The 16,524-nt window shown below is 33.9% G+C and overlaps 1 protein-coding gene across 12 annotated transcripts in view; it reads right to left on the bottom strand.

Moving 5' to 3' along the window:
- Positions 1 to 4,706: 4,706 nt before the first annotated feature.
- The window catches only part of DLG1 (discs large MAGUK scaffold protein 1), a 229,160-nt gene continuing 217,342 nt past the window's right edge, over positions 4,707 to 16,524 (bottom strand). For all 12 annotated transcript variants that reach the window (XM_039850648.1, XM_039850651.1, XM_039850653.1 and 9 more), the window contains 3 exons: positions 12,997 to 13,106; positions 7,513 to 7,604; positions 4,707 to 6,553 (listed from right to left, as the gene is read on the bottom strand). In XM_039850648.1, coding sequence (XP_039706582.1) covers positions 6,447 to 6,553; positions 7,513 to 7,604; positions 12,997 to 13,106 — 309 coding nt within the window. In that variant the 3' untranslated portion in view covers positions 4,707 to 6,446. The remainder of the gene's footprint in view (positions 6,554 to 7,512; positions 7,605 to 12,996; positions 13,107 to 16,524) is intronic.

The raw sequence follows: 16,524 nt of genomic DNA, 5'->3' as shown, positions 1-16,524 counted from the left end.
AAAAGGTCGAGTGTCAAACTAACCAATCAGGGTCAGCTCTGTTTCAAGGATTCCCTAAGAGTGCTGCACTAGAATTAGATTTCTGTTAATCATATAATATTAGTCATAGTTAAGATGCAGAGAGGTTACCAACTAAAGAAAATTGGTAGTTAATAATTCAAAATAAAACTACATGATGATTGCCAGATGGGAGAGGTTTGCAGGGCTGCGTGGAAAAAGTGAAGGGATTAAGTACAAATCGACAGTTAATAAAGTCACAGGAATGTAAAGTACAGCACAGGGAATATAGTCAATAATCTTGTAATAACTATGTATGGTGCCAGGTGGGTACTACACCTATTGGGGGGCTCACTTCATAAGTTATATGTCTATCAACTATGCTATATACCTGAAACTAACATAATATTGAATGTCAACTGTAATTGAAAAATGAAACAAATTCTAATCTTTGGTGTTCAACAAACTAGATTTTCTAAAAAGATTAAGACTGTCTCCATGGGCTGTTTTCCGAATTGTAAGGCTATTAGACAATCTCACGTTTAACAAATGGCTATTTTCATTTGTTGCTCAGACTATTTTTCAGACTATTTCAGACTATTCTTCTCATTTGCTAATGTCCTAAACTGACTACTTTTCTTTCCCTTAGATACACCAGCAATGAGAATCTGGCACCCGTCACTGGCATATCCAGTTATTGGATCATCTGAGCATTATTGAAGGGAATTTGAAATTCTAAAAATCCTAAATTGCTTATTCTTACAGTCTCCAACTTTAGGAACAAATTTGTTCTGTCAATAAGCTCTTGGGATCTATTATTGTGCATTTAAAGTTTGTTTTAGGATGACAGGGTCCTATGCAACTGCTAAAATGTGTGGATGTTCATAGCAGAGATGGAGGTGGAGTGAGGGAGGGCCTGTCATGGCTGTCAGATCAGAAATCCATTTCTGGTTCTGCCTCTTGTTCCTGCAGGCCTAGAATTGCAAAAAAGTACAAAAATATAGTGGGATAAACTGGAAACAATCCAAAAGTACTTCAACTAGTGAATGAATAAAAAAATTGTAGTATATTCCTAACTGGAATATTATTCAGCAATGAAAAGTAACAATTGATACATGCAGCAACATGGATGAATCCGGTATTTTGCTAAGTGAAAGAAGCCATACTCCCAATGCCACCTATGTTATTCTACTTATATGACATTTTGGGAAAGGCAAAACAATAGGCACTGCGAAAAGATCAATGGTTGTTAGAAGTTGGGGTGGGAGGAAGTATTGACTACATAGTGGCAAGCATGAGAGAACTTGTTGGGATAATGGAACCATTTTGTATTCTCGACTGTGTAAGTGGTTACACATGACTATGCATGCGTCAAAACAGAATTGTACACCATAGAGAATTTTACAGTACATAAATTTAAAAAGTGTATTAACCTAGTTAGGATAGTGGCTTCCCTTGGAGTAGCAGTACTGATTGGGAATGAACCGGGGGTGGGGGTGCACCCTGAGTGCTGGTCACGTTGTTTTTTGAGCTTCATGCTGGTTGTCATAAGGGTTTGTTCATTGAGGTATATGTATTCGTATGATATTATTATATGTTATTTTCTAATAAAAAGTAAACAAAAAAAGTGGGAGAGAATTCTAACCTTCACTGTCCTCTGGTCTCCTTCCCCTAATTCTTCCCGTATTATAGGCAATAGAAACCACTAGAAAAATCATTGTGTTAAACTCTCCCTGGTCAGGTTTGGTACCTGTTCCTAAAAGTCTCAAACAATAATACCAGGTTATCTGATCACCAATTCTGTTCACAATACTGTTTAGCAGACCAGGATTTATTCTACCAGCTTTTAGATGTATGTGGGGTGGAATGGAGGTAAGAGCTGATAGTGGAAAGTTAGTGAGAAAATAGTCAATGATTAAATAGTGACTATTCTATTCTTAGTCAAATTGAATGAAAAAAATGTATCTTATCTGGGCGATTTAAGGGATTTAAGGCCTGTTTCTAGACTTTCAATAATTTATGTTCTAGAGAATTGTTAAGGACTGTTGAATCTAGCATAGGCAGAGAGGTGAGTATGGCTTATGAAATCACACCCTGTTTTCCAGTTCCGTGATTAAGATTGAGTCAGAGTAGGCCAATGTCATAGAAGAGATGAGTAAACATAATTATAGGAACTGAAATGTCAATAATTTTTAAACTAAGAGTCTGTCAAAGATTTCTCTATAGGTGATGAAGAATGGTGGACCACATTCTCTCAGTCTTTTGCTACCAGCCATAAACACACTAGAGCAAGAGGAAGAACAGGAAGTACTGACAGTCAAGTATTGGATGCAGTGATCGATGTTTTGTATACATTGGTTTATTTAACTCTTAAAACAATCCTGCAAGGTAGTCATTCGAATCTCATTTAAAATATGGCAAAATGAAGGCTCAGGTTAATTTGTTCAAGGCGAGTTGGAATAATTCCAGACTTCTGATTTCAAAGGAAAAGGGAATTAACTTTTAGAGTGTACTATGTACGAGCCCTCTTTATTCATAATCTTATTCTCAAACTATTTCCATTTTACAGAGAGATAAAAAGAAAGAAGAATGACATGACTTGACCAAGGTTATATAACCAGTAAATGGCAGGACTGGCATTCAGATCAGGCTCTGACTCCATAGCCCATATTCTTCACATTATAGCACTCTGCTGCCAAAGCCGATGAGAGCTATACTGTACAATTCTGCAGGGAGATAAATAGAATCTTCAACAATGGACGAAAACACTAGGTAATCTAAACTTGTCAGGAAAGTGACCGTGTTTTTCCTAGCTACCTTTCAAACATCTCAATAAAATCTCAAATTTATTGACATTTACTTTTTTCTGATCAGTAATTCAAACATTGAGGGACTGAATAACCCATTAAATTCAGCTCACAGTATAGAAGTAAAAGAAACTGGTATGGTAGATAAACCACTGTTCAGGAGCCAGGAGGTAATTCTGGCTCTGTTCCTTATTCGTAGTGTAGCTTTGCTTAAGACACTGGGATCTCTGGCCTTCTGTTTCACCACATGTATTGAGAGTATTCAAGGCAGAGACTCTTGGAAGGTAACTGTTTAATATTCTAGAGAACAAATTTTCCTCATTAGTAAAGTCCCCAAATTGCCATCTTTGGAATTTAAATAGTATGTAGTGATTTAACAGATATTTGTTAACCAGAGTGTATTCTGCTGGAATGAGTTCTGTTTGCATCAGTTTTTGAAGAGACTTGGGCAGATATGGAATAGGAAAACAACCAGAAATGTGTAGTCATGTTTAAGATGCATTTTTATTTCTTATCAACTTAAGGATATTAAAAAGCATATTAGAAACAAGGAATGTTTTATAAAACATTCAAAATAGTATTATTCTTTGTGTATTAGAATAGTGAGCTTTTTAAAGTGAATACTGTTCTATTTTGGTTCTAAAGAAGTTTTTTTCTTTGTATGTCACTGTGACAGTGCTAGGGTTTGTTTCCCAGAATTAATTAACAGCTGTGATAGGAATGATTTATTCTATAGGTCTGTCCTTACTACTGTGTGACTCTGGGCAAAGACCTTCATCTTTATCTGTAAAGTGGGAATAAAATAACAAGTCATAGTGCATTCATCGTAGGGGCTGAAAAATGAGGCAGCATAGCACATTAGAAAGAATTTGGGGCAGAGAGACTTGGATACAAATACTAAGCACTGCTACTTCTTAGTGATCATCTTGGGCAAGTCATTTCACTTAAGCCTTATAGTGGGGCTAGAACTCTTATTTATTAATTAAATGAGAATATACGAAAGTGGCTGTTGCATAGTAGTACTGAGCAATTAGTACTTTTATTAATAATCTTATACAATCTAGAAAGCTTCACAAAACAGCACAGCTGCTTTTGGAGAACGTGGGGGATTAGGGGTGCTGATCCCTGTGCAATTGAAAATCTGCATATTAACTTAACTCCCCTAAAACTTAACTACAATTGTCCCTTGGTATCTGTGGGGCATTGGTTCCAGGAACACCCACCCCCTCTGCAAGTTCCAAAATCCAGGGATGCTCAAGTCCCTTATATAAAATGGCGTAGCACACTGCACAGTTGGCCCTCTGAATTTGTGGATTTGTGGATGCCCAACTGAGGATTAAAAATACTGTTTTTGATCCAAGGTTGGTTGAATCTGAGGATGGGAACTTGTGGAGACAAAGGCTGACTGTATATTGATTGAAAAAAAAATCCACATATAAGTGGACTTGTGCAGTTCAAACCCATGTTGTTCAAAGGTCAACTATATTTTCTTTCCAAAAAAACAAAAAAAAACCCAAAAACCACTTAACAAGGACATCCATAAAGCAATGTAATATTTAACACATAAATGGCATCATTTTATAACTCTTGATATTTTACAATATGTGACTAAGAAACACGTCAAAATAGCTTATGCTGGGGTTTTGCTGAAAGGTGATTTCTGGGGCTCTTGAATAATTTTCTTCTAGTATGTTTATATCTGGTACCAACCTACTATATTTAGTGTAACAGCTGTAGTATATATTTCAATGTGTTAACATACTCAATTCCAAAACCTACAGAAGAAATTTTGATTGGGTTGCCTAATGGCTCTTGAATTCAGTTTACAAATTATGTGATGCCCAAACTGTTCCAGGAAAACCTTATAATTTTTTTTTCAGAATTCAAGACACAATTATCACATGGATTTTACAATAAAGTTTATTAGCTGTTCTCCTCTTTCTCATAAATGGAATGGATAATGTCGATAATTCTTTACAAACCAGTACTCATTTAAGAAAGTGTAATGAGGAGGTTGTCAAAACACATATTTAATAAACTCCAAAAAAAGCAATGGGAAGGTAAACAATATTAATATAAAAGACCAGAGAAATTGATTTCTGAAATCATATCTACCCTTCACTAAAATTTCTTAAAATTGATCACCATGAAGATCTGCACAACGCTAGTGCGGAGCAGTCATGAAAGATGAAAGGAGTGCAGTCTGAGGGAAATACACTCACACACACGAGGCTTTTGCTTGTTTGCCTATTATGAAAGGAGGAGAACTGGAAAGTGAGGCAGAGGACCAAATTCAAACCCAATGACAAGAACAACAGTAACAAAAACAAAAACGAAACAAAAATAAACCAACCAGGAACCATTTGAAAACTTTTGTAGAAAAGAGGAGAACATGCCCATACTTTTACTTGCAATCTAATTTCCCTAAAGGTTTCTTTCCATAACCATCATATCCCCATTTTCAGTTCACATAATTAAGGAAGATAAAAGTCTAATCAAGTAATATTTAATTTAAAAACCAAACAAAAAGAGTAGGTGGCAAAAGAAAAAAAATATATTTTAAATATATGTTTGTGTGTGTGTGTGCGCAACTATGTAAAGAAAATAATTCCCATAGTTACAGAGTTTAAAGAAAATTTTATATATATTTATATATATATTTTTATTATAACAAAATAGGCAGTTATTGTGGGTAAAATATTCATTAAAATCTGACTCCTAAGAATACATTTAAAGTTTTAGGCTATGAACTGGACTCCTTTTTCCATTGCCGTGATTACTACATCACCACTGTAATGTCTGTTTTGTCTGTATTTATGTCTATGAAATTTTCTCAACTTTATATGTAAAAGGTGAGCTCCTCTAGCACCTAAACATGGACTCATTTCAGAAAATGTGATGATCATTATGCATTAATAACTTCTGTAAGACATTATAAATAGTGCTGCACAAGTACATTAAAAACATCTGAACATTGTTATTTCTAGCAAATGTACTGGAAAAAAAAAAAACCCCTCAAACAATAAAAGACTTTAAGAAGAGCTCTTATGAAAAATGAATATCCCTTATGACATTATGAAAGTTAACCCGGACATTAATTTTGAAATTAAAAAAAACACATATTTTCCATAATCTGTCTATAATGAAATATTCGCTTTCATAACAGAAATCAATTGAGAAAAGGACTTGAGGGCTAATATACTGGCCAAACCATGCTATTAAAGTTAAGCGTGCATTGTTGCTCAAAGTTTACTAAATCACTGATTAAAACCAATTTCTTTCATTTATATTGAAATTTGAAAAGAATGTATATAAAGCTTTTCTGAAATCTCTTAAAGTTACTTTCCCTTAAACATTAAGGAATTTTACCACATTTTCCCCATCTCCCCAAATCCTTAATAGCTGGTCAGGCCATTCTATCTTCAGTTCTGAAAAATGGCCAAAACCAATAGTGACAAAATAATACAGATGCTACAACTTGAAGGAGATAATAGATGTCAAAAATAAGTACAACTGCAGACCATGATATGTGGGATATGATTCAACATGGAAGGAGTATTAAAGGCAGACTCCAGAAGGAAAGGGCAAAGAAATGTCAAAGAAAATGAGACCGTGGAAAAGAGAACAGAGAAACATCAGTCCTCATAACTTTTCTTTTGCTGGAACCCATATGTAAGGACCAGACTGTTCTTCTATGATCTGCTTTACTTGGTTGTAAATGTCTTCCAGCGTATCTCCCTGTACGATAGCTGTAATGATAGAAACAAAATCAAAGACCTCCATTAATTGTGTATCTTCATTATTTTAATTACTAGTGAAATAGCAGATGTTAAATCTTAGAAATAGTTATTTATCCAGGAAGAGACACCACTTATGTACTGTTGGCTCAGTAAAAACTGCTCATTTCATTATTTTTCCTATTTGTAAAATATAAAAATTTTTATTTTAAAAACTGATTAAAAAGTAAGATTTGGTGATTTTTACTTTGTTTTATGTATTTGGGAAATACACAATGAAGTATTTAGAGCCAAAAGAGCATCTGTCTGCAACCTACTCTTTATTTTATTTTCTTATTTTATTATTTTTTGCAACCAACTCTTAAGTGTTTCAGAAAAAAATTATAAATGTAAAATGTTAATATCTGGGGAATATGGGTTAAGAGTATATAAGAATTGCTGGTACTATTGTGGTTTTTCTGTACGTCTGAAATTATAATACATACATGAAAAAGCACATGGGTTACAATACCATGATACTTAGTGTGAACACCAAATATAAGCTTATCATTATTTCAAACAAATAACAATAATGACAAAAATCTGTTCAAAGATACCTACAGAATAATTTAGGACAAAATGAGAGATGTGAAAATTGCTACTCGCTCTTTTCTTTGTAAACAAATATATTAAAATGGATCAAAATTAATAAAAGTTAAGAGAAATGTCAGTTTTATAGAAGAACTTGAGTCTATTTTTCTCGTCAAGTATGAATTATTCTTGTGCATGCTGTCCTAATCAACAACCCAAGAAACACAAACTTTCAAGATTCCTCATTACCAGTGTGCATAGCTTAGATAACTTATTCTGAAAATGATAGTAGTAATTACTGGTAGATACGGGCATAGTTCAAAATCCATCTCAATGGGTTAGTTCACATGGCTCTAAAGCAAAATTCTATCATAAAGAACACTGCCGCACATGATACTAACCTGTGAAATGCTCAGTAAATTCTTGTTCCAGTTTCATGGCTCTCTCAAAAGTCTTTCTGGCTTGTTCTTCCGTTAGACGCTTATTCATTTCCCTATGCAAATAAATTTAGAAATTGATAATTACTAATTAATACTTTTTGAAGAAAGATGACAAAAGAGAGAAGACATAAAACATAAACGTGAAAAGTTGAGCTCTGTTGAGATTATGAATGTCATTAAAATAAAAATTCAGTCACTGAATATGTAGCTTTTTACTTGAAATGACAATGGTTTCAACACATCTTTGCATTGGTCTAAAGTAGCCAAAAAAACTAAGATTAATTCGACAGTTTTGACTTTGATGAACATTTCTTATCAAAATGACTTACAGATCTATCTACCAGTTTATAGGTAACAAAGGGGACACATTAACACAGTAAACAACACTATATGAGAAGGCAATCAGCAAAGTACAGAAGAAATGACTTAGCTTCTTCATTAAATAAATAGGAATGAAAAGAAATATGTTTGAATCAAGTTCCGAATGAGCTCTGTTTGATAATTTGGAACTTGATTCAAACAAACAAATTGAAAAAATACACAAAACTTATGAAACAATCAGGAAAATATGAATTATCTAATGATATTAAAGAATTATTAAGCATGATATCCTAGTGATGTTTTTAAATAAATTTTTTTACAATCTGTTTTTTTCAATTATAAGTGGCATACAATAATGTATTATTTTAATTCTACAGCACAGTGATTAGAGATCTATATATCTCACAAAATGATCACCCCACTAAATCTAGTACCCATCTTCCCCCTTACATATTAACTATTTCCCTTATGTTACATTTTATATCTCTATGTCTAATTTGTAACTATCCATTTGTACTTCTTAATCCCTTTGCCCTTTTTTGCTGCCCCCCAACCACTCTCCAAACTACTAGTCCTCAAAATATTCCCAGTATCTATGAGTTTATTTCCATTTTTGTTGTGTTATTTTGTTCTTTAGATTCTACATGTATGTGACATGCGGTATTTGTCCCTGACTTATTTCATTCAGTGCAATACCCTCTAGGTCTATCAGGGCAATATCTTTTCCCATCCCCTTCCTTTTAGCCTGTGTGTCTTTTAATCTGAAGCGAGTCTCTTGTAGGCAGCATATGTAGGGGTCTTGTTTTCTTATCCATTCAGCCACTCTATCTTTTGGTTGGAGCACTTAATTCTTTTCCATTTGAGGTACTTGTTGATAGGAATGTAGTTATTACTACTCTTTATTCTTGTTTTTGATACATATTTTTTCTTCTTAAAAAAAGTCCCTCCGAAATTTCCTGTAATACTGGCTTGGTGCTGGTAAATTCCTTTAGCTTATTTTGTTTGCCCTTCGACTCTAAATGATAGCTGTGCTGGATAAAGTATTCTTGGTTATAGATCCTGGGTTTTCAACACTTTGAATATTTTGTGCCAAGCCCTTCTGTCCTGCAAAGTTTCTTTTGAGAAATCAGCTGCCAGTCTTAAGGAAACTCCCTTGTAGGTAACTAATTGCTTTTCTCTTGCTGCTTTTAAGATTCTTTGTATTTAACTTTTGGTATTTTAATTATAATGTGTCTTGGTGTGGGCCTCTTTGGGTTCATTTTCTTTGTGACTCTCTGAGCTTCCTGGGGTTGTATGTCTACTTCCATCACCAGATTAGGGAAGTTTTACATCAACATTTTAAAAAATATATAGTCAACTTCTTCTCTTTCTTCAGTTACCCTTATGACATAGATATTTTTACCTTTAATAGTGTCTCTTAGGTTCCTTAAATTATTTTTATAGTCTTGGCATCTCATCTCTTGCCATTCTGATTGTGTGTTCTTGGCTTTCCCATCCTCTAGATAGGGAATATGATCCTTTTCTTTATTCACTTTGTTTATTCCGTTTAATATACTTCTCATCTCAGATAATGTGTTCTTCGTTTCAGACTGGTTCCCTTTTGTAATTTCCACTGTTTTTTTTTTTTAATCTCTTTATTGAAATTCTCACTGAATTTATCTACACTTCCTCAAAGTTCATTGAGTATCTTCATAACCAGTGTTTTGAACTCTGCATCTGTTAGATTGCTTGACTCCATTATATCTGGATCTCTGTTCTGTTCTCTCATATGGTTCTGCTTCTTTGTCTTCCCATTTTGGCTGCCTTTCTGTGTCTGTTTCTATGTATTAAGCAAAGCTCCTAAGTCTCCTGGTCTTAGCGTGGCTTTGTGAAGTAGGTGTCCTGTGGCACAATCCTGAGAGGGGTTCAGCTGCAAGCCAAATTTAGCCCAAACCTCTACCCCTCTGGGCCACCTGTTAAGATTCAGCAAACAATCCACAGATGTGGTGCATACAGTTGCCTCAAAAGGCCACACCAGAAACCAAGGCCAGGTGCCTGCAGTGTGAGTCTAGGCGCTGCTCAGCAAGGCACATCTGACTCGCTGAGGATATACTGGGATGTTGCTTGGGTAGGGCCACAAGTTGGGGGAGGCAGGGTTTTAGGGAATCCTCGGGGTGGATCGACCTCTTATCCAGTTAGATGAAGTCTCAGCTATGGCAGCACTGCATCCACATGCTGGGAAGGCGGGGGGCTCAACATAGGAACAATTGATACTGCCAGCACTTCTGCTTGATAGAAAGCCTTGCCTCCAGCCCTCGCTCCGACAACTCAGTGTCCCCTTGCAAGTCCCTGGTGACCCCTGAGCAGCCGACCTGGTGCTGGTGCTCAGAGTGAGAACGTCTGTCATTGAGAAAGTCCGGTTGCGTACACGGCCCCTTTAAGAGGCATCTACAGTTGCTGAGTGCAGCTGCCAAAGCCTCTGTCCCACTGGGCAGCCTCACATCTTTGCCCCTTCCTACCTCCAACTGTTGCAGGGTGATTTCTTATTTCTTTCCCTAATTGTAGGGCTTCTGTTCATCTAGACTCCCAGGCGACTCTGCTTGCTGTTTGCTCCATGTTCCATCTCAATTTTGATGTGGTTGCAAGAGGGGATGAATGAAGCTTCTATCATCTATGCCATTTTGCCTAGTTCTCTAAATAAGAAATTCTTATCTTTCAAATATACACTGAAATATATGGATGAAATCATGTAATGTCTGTGATTTGTTTCAAAATAATCGGGACTGGAGGGTTAAGGAGGTGGGAGATAGAAGAAACAAGACTGATAATAATTGTTGCAGTTGGATGATGGGTACATGTAAGTTTGTTCCTAACTTAAGAGGGAAAACTTTCAATATTTCACCATTAAATATGATGCTTGCTTTTATATTTTGTAGATGACCTTCATCAAATTAAGAAAATTCCATTCTATTCAGTTTTCAAAATGTTTTTGTCAAAAATGTATGTTAATTTTATTGAATACTTTTTCTGTATTTATTAAAATGATCATATGCTTTTATTCCTAAAATCTGTTAATGTGGTACACTACAGATTTTTAAAAATTAATTTAAAAATTGTGATAAAATATACATAAGTTACCATTTTAATCATTTTACATGTACAGTTCAGTAGCTTTAGTACCTTCACACTGTTGTGCAACCATCACCACCATCCATTCTTATAACCTTTTTTTTTTTTTAACTTTTTAAAAATTAAGTTTATTGGGGTAACACTGACTAATACAATCATATAATTTTCAGGTGTACATTATAATTTGACATCTGTACATTCTATTGTGTTTACCACCCAAAGTCCAGTTTCCTTAAGCTACCATATATTTGATCCCCTTTACTCACTTCACCCTCCCCTTCCCCCCATATTTGACCCCCTTTATCGCACCTACCTACCCCACCCATAGCCCTTTTCATCTTGTAAAACCAAAACACAAAACCTATTACAAATGATTCTCTATTCTTGCCTCCCCCCAGGCCCTGGCAACCACCATTATACTTTGTCTTTATGATTCTGACTATTCTAAGTACCTTATACAGGTGGAATCATACGGTATTTGTCTTTTTTTGTGACTGGCTTATTTCGCTTAGCATAATGTCTGCAAGGTTCATTCACGTTGTATACCATATTGCAGAATTTCCTTCTTTTGTATGTATATACTACATTTCTTTATCCATTCTTTTGTCGCTGAAAACTTGGGTTTCTTCCATGTTTTAGCTATTGTTAATAAAGCTACCATGAACATGGGTGTACAAATATCTCTTTAAGACCTTCTTTCAATTCTCGTGGGTATATACTCAGAAGTAGAATTGCTGGATCATATGGTAATTCTATTTTTAATTTTTTGAAGAACTACCATACTATTTATCCACAGCGGCTGTATCATTTTATGGTACACAAACAGTGCACAGGAGTTCTAATTTTTTTCACATTCTTGCCAGCACTTGTTTCCTGTTTTTTTTTTTTAACAGTAGCCTTCCTAATGGGTGTGATGTGGTATCTCATTGTAGTTTTGATTTGCGTTTCCCTAATGAACAGTGATGTTAAGTATCTTTTCATTTGCTATTGGTCATTTGCATATTTTCTCTGGAGAAATGTCTATTCACGTACTTTGTGCATTTTTGAATTGGGTTGTTTTCCTGTTTAGTTCTAGGAATTCTCTACATATTCTGGATATTAATCCTTTATCATATATATAATTTGAAAATATTTTCACCCATCCTATGGGTTGCCTTTTTACTCTGTGGATAGTGTCTTTTGATATACAAAAATTTAAAAATATTCATGAAGTCTAATCTTTATTCTTCTTGCCTTAAAGCATTACTTTGATAGTAATGTAAACCAGCATACTTTTGATTAATGTTTGCATGGTTTATCTTCTTTCTATGTTTTTACTTTTGGCTTTTCCAAAGCCTACTATTTAAGGTGTGTCTTATGAAAACAACATATAGTTGAGGGGTTTCATAAGACACAATCCCAAAATATGGCACGTTAGCATACTGAATATTTTAAGTGGAAAAAATTTGAAAATTGGCAGGTATAGGAAGAACTCTGATCTCCCTCTGAAGTAGGTCCTAAGATCCTCATGTGAGAGGTGACCTCTCTACACCTAGGGGAAAGGAACATCTTAATTTAGTCTACCATTTAGCTAATGAAATATTTGGGTTCACTTATACCATCCTACTATCTGTATGCTTTTTGCCCCATCTGTTCTATGTTTTTATTTGTGCTTTCCTTTTTAGTTTTTATTTAAATTCTATTTTTTTGCCCTCTGTTAGGTAAATAGTTACACATTATTTTATTCTCTTAATGGTTACTCAGAGTTGTACTGCCCAATTCAGTAGGTACTAGCCACATGTGACTAGATATAATTCTAGTACATGTTACCTTATAGTTTAGTATAATAATGTTCATTACTAATATCACAGTGACCAACTCTCATAACAACTCTAAGAGGTGGGTATATTATTAATTTCTCCATTTTACAAATAAAGGAACTGAGATGTAGGGAAGTTAAGTAAATGACCTAGTCCAATAAGTGATTAGAGACTGGATCTGTACTTAAGAGGCTATGCCTTAGTCATTTATACTTACATGATATTTTCCATGGATTTAGGTTTAATAAAAATGGAGACTGGGTAAAGTTGTGCAATCTGTAATCTCTTTATGGCATTTCCAGACACATCAAGGATACAGTGTTTGCCCTAAAATAGAGGGAATAAAGAAGAAAAACAAGTGAACCAAGTATTTTCAATTATATCAAAGGTACAGTTCCTACAGATACATCACATTTAAAAAGGAGTGAAAATGCAGTTCCCTTACTCCTAGCTTTTACAGATCAGTAATCTTTCAAAAAGCAACTAGTATGGATTTCTTGTCTTTTATGTTTCTGAGAAAGGGCATTAAAAAAAAATCATCCTAAGCTACCACCCTACCAGAATCATCATTTCATAAATGAATATATGATCAACAAGAAGGTAAAAAGCCTAGAATAAAAGAGAATCTTTTTTTTAAACAGAATAAATTTAAATTTATAAAACCTCACTATCATTCTCTATCCTAGTTCTCATTTTATTGGGGACTAGCAAAAATTCTATCACAAACTGGCATTTGGGAACCTCAGTTCCGGATTTGAGACATTTTTTCTGACATGCTTAAATTCATTGACAAAGGTGAATTTAAGTGTTTAATGAAGATGAACATTTCCATGTTAAATAAAGTAGTATGTATAATTTATGAAACACATTTTTAAAATAACATATTTTAAATCAGGTACTCCTCCATAATGCATCTTGTAATCTAAGGGCTTGAATCTACTTCAGTGAATAATTTCACTTAAGTAGGATATTTAAAATAAAAAATTTAATATTAAATACTTCAAACATATAGAAAAGAAAATAATATACACATGTACCCACCACCTACTTTTATCATATACTAACATTTTACCCAATTGCTCAGAAATTTAAAAGTATACTAAAACATTAACATTCTATCGTGTTTGCTTTATTTTATCCCTCTCTATAGGTACATAAAGTTTGAGAACAAATTGCAGACATACATCTTTACCCCCTAGTTCCTAAAAACAAGACACCTCTTATGTAACCACAGTATAATTTCAGTTGCTCAATAATGCCTTTTACTGTAAAAGAAAAAAAATTTTTTCTCAGTCCAGAATCTAATCCAGGATCACATATTGCATTTAGTTGTAATGTCTCTTTAGTCTCTGTTAATCTGGTGCAGTTTTTTAGTCTTTGTCTTTTGTGATCTTGCTACTTTTGAAGAATTGCAGAATTTTTTTTCATAGAATATACCTCAACTTGGGTTTGCCTGATGTTTCCCATCAGATGGCAGGTTACACATTTTTCACAGGAATACCACAGAAGCGACACTGTGTCTTCAGTCCATCATTTCAGGGGGCATATGGTATCTATTTGTACCAATATTAGGGATGTTAATTTTGATCATTTATTTAAGTTTTTGTCGGCCAGATTTCTCCATTATAAGACTACTATTTTTCCCTTTGTAACTGATTTTGGGGAAGGATATGTTGAGACTATGGAAATATCCTGTTTCTCATGATGTTAATTTGCTCATTAATTTTAGCATACATCAATGATTCATCATTCCTTCTATCTTTGTAAGTAGACATTCTAATGGAAGGCAAAGCTTTCCTTTCTATCCATTTATTTATTTAATTATATATTTATTTATACCATTATGAACTCTTAGATTCCTATTTTATTCTCTATGTTATAATCGGATATCATCATCATTTATTTTAATATTCAAATTAGCCAGATGTAGCCTCTGAGGGTCTCTACAGTTGGCTTCTGTGCCTTTTTGACATAGCCTCAACATTCTTTAAGCACTTCCTTATTTTCTGGCACAGCAAAATGTTCTAGCCTCATCTTATACTTTTGCAGTCCCAGCCCTGGAATCAGCCATTTCTTCAAGGAGTTCTGCATCTTTTTAATGGAGAATGACATTTAGAAGCCAAGATCTAGGCACTAGTTAAATGAATTACTGAGGTGTAATCATTTTTAGGCCTTTTTGAGGACAGAGCAAGGAAACATATAGGTATGTATATATATACGCATCTCTATTTCTACAAATTTCTAATTCCAACCCAATTATTACAGGGTTCATTCTATCCTTTCCTCCTTCCATATTTCTAAACTCTTCTGACAGTGAGAAGTCTGGCTCTCATTATTTGTCAATATGTTAATTAGCTTAACTATAGTATATACATTAAAGTAGTGTCAGAACTGATAACCCATACCACTCTGAAAAACAAACTTATTAATTAGAGTTTAATATTTATTTATAGATCTTTTTGTCTTCAGCCTATGTTCAGGATAATTGAGATTAAGACTCTCCTTCCCTTTCTTCCTCTCTTCAATGTAGTCATTTAAAATATAGTTAGATTAATTTAGTTTTTGTTTGTATATCACGTTTTTCCCTCATCTTTCCTTGTTGATATTTTCTGAGTATATAAAATGTTAACATAGTTCTAAAAGTCAAAATTACATAAAAAAGGTATACTTGGAGAAATGTCACACCTTCATCCTGTCTACCTTATTCCCAATTTCCCATCCTTTCCACTCCTCCCTCTGTAGGTAACCAATCTCATTAGTTTCTGATTTATCATTTTTATATCTTATTTTTGTGTGAATTGCATATTCATATCTTTTGTCTATTTTTTCTATTAGATTCTTGGTCTCTATTCCTTCAATTTTTAAAAGTTCTTTTATATATTGGGAATATCAGCCTTTTGCTTGCAAAGGCTTTCTCTGTCAGTTGTGTTTTGACCTTGGTAATAGTGTTTTCCAATAGCTTCTGGAAAAGGTTTTTTGGCCAAGTAAAAGTCTTTAAAAAAATATGTGGTCAACCTTATCAGTCTTTCATTGTATTTAAATTTTAATTCATAGTTAAAAAAAACCCTTCACTATGCCCAGGTCATATTGTCTTCTATCAATTGTGTTAGAGACAATTTTGGTATATGGTATGAAGTATGGTTCTAATTTATTTTTTTTCCACTTGTTCCAGTACTATTAAAAAGCCCTTTATTAAAAGTCCCAGTGATTTAAGATCGCATCTTTATCATATAGTATATTTTCATATGTGTTTGGGTTTTTCCTGGATTTTCTTTTCTATTCTACTGGTCTATCCATGTGTCAGTATCATACTGCTTTACTTAAAAAGACTTTATAGTATGCTTTAATATCTGGTAAGCCTAAAATCCCTTCTAGCTTTTCTTGTATTGTTTTGGCTTCTCCTATGAACTTAAATTTGATTTGTCAAGCCCTATAAAAAAGCTGGTAGATATTTTTATTGGGATTGTGTTCACATACAAATTAGCTTAGAAAGAACTGACAGCTTTACAGTATTAAGTTATCTTGGCCAAGGTCAAGAAATTTCTATTCAGTTGTCCAAATCTAATATTCTATCTTTCAGGAGTGTTTTCCAGATTTCTTCATATAAGTCTGTATATCTCTTATTAAGTTTACTAAGTATTTTATATTTTATTTCTTATATTATACATTTGTTTTTTCCCTATTGTTACCTTCTAACTGGTTATTTTGTTTATGTAGATGAATACTATTAACTTCTGCATTTTAA

Source organism: Pteropus medius, unplaced genomic scaffold (genome assembly GCF_902729225.1).
Source record: "Pteropus medius unplaced genomic scaffold, Ma_sr-lr_union100, whole genome shotgun sequence".
Lineage (NCBI taxonomy): Eukaryota > Metazoa > Chordata > Mammalia > Chiroptera > Pteropodidae > Pteropus > Pteropus medius.
This window is presented reverse-complemented; position numbering and strand designations above follow the sequence as displayed.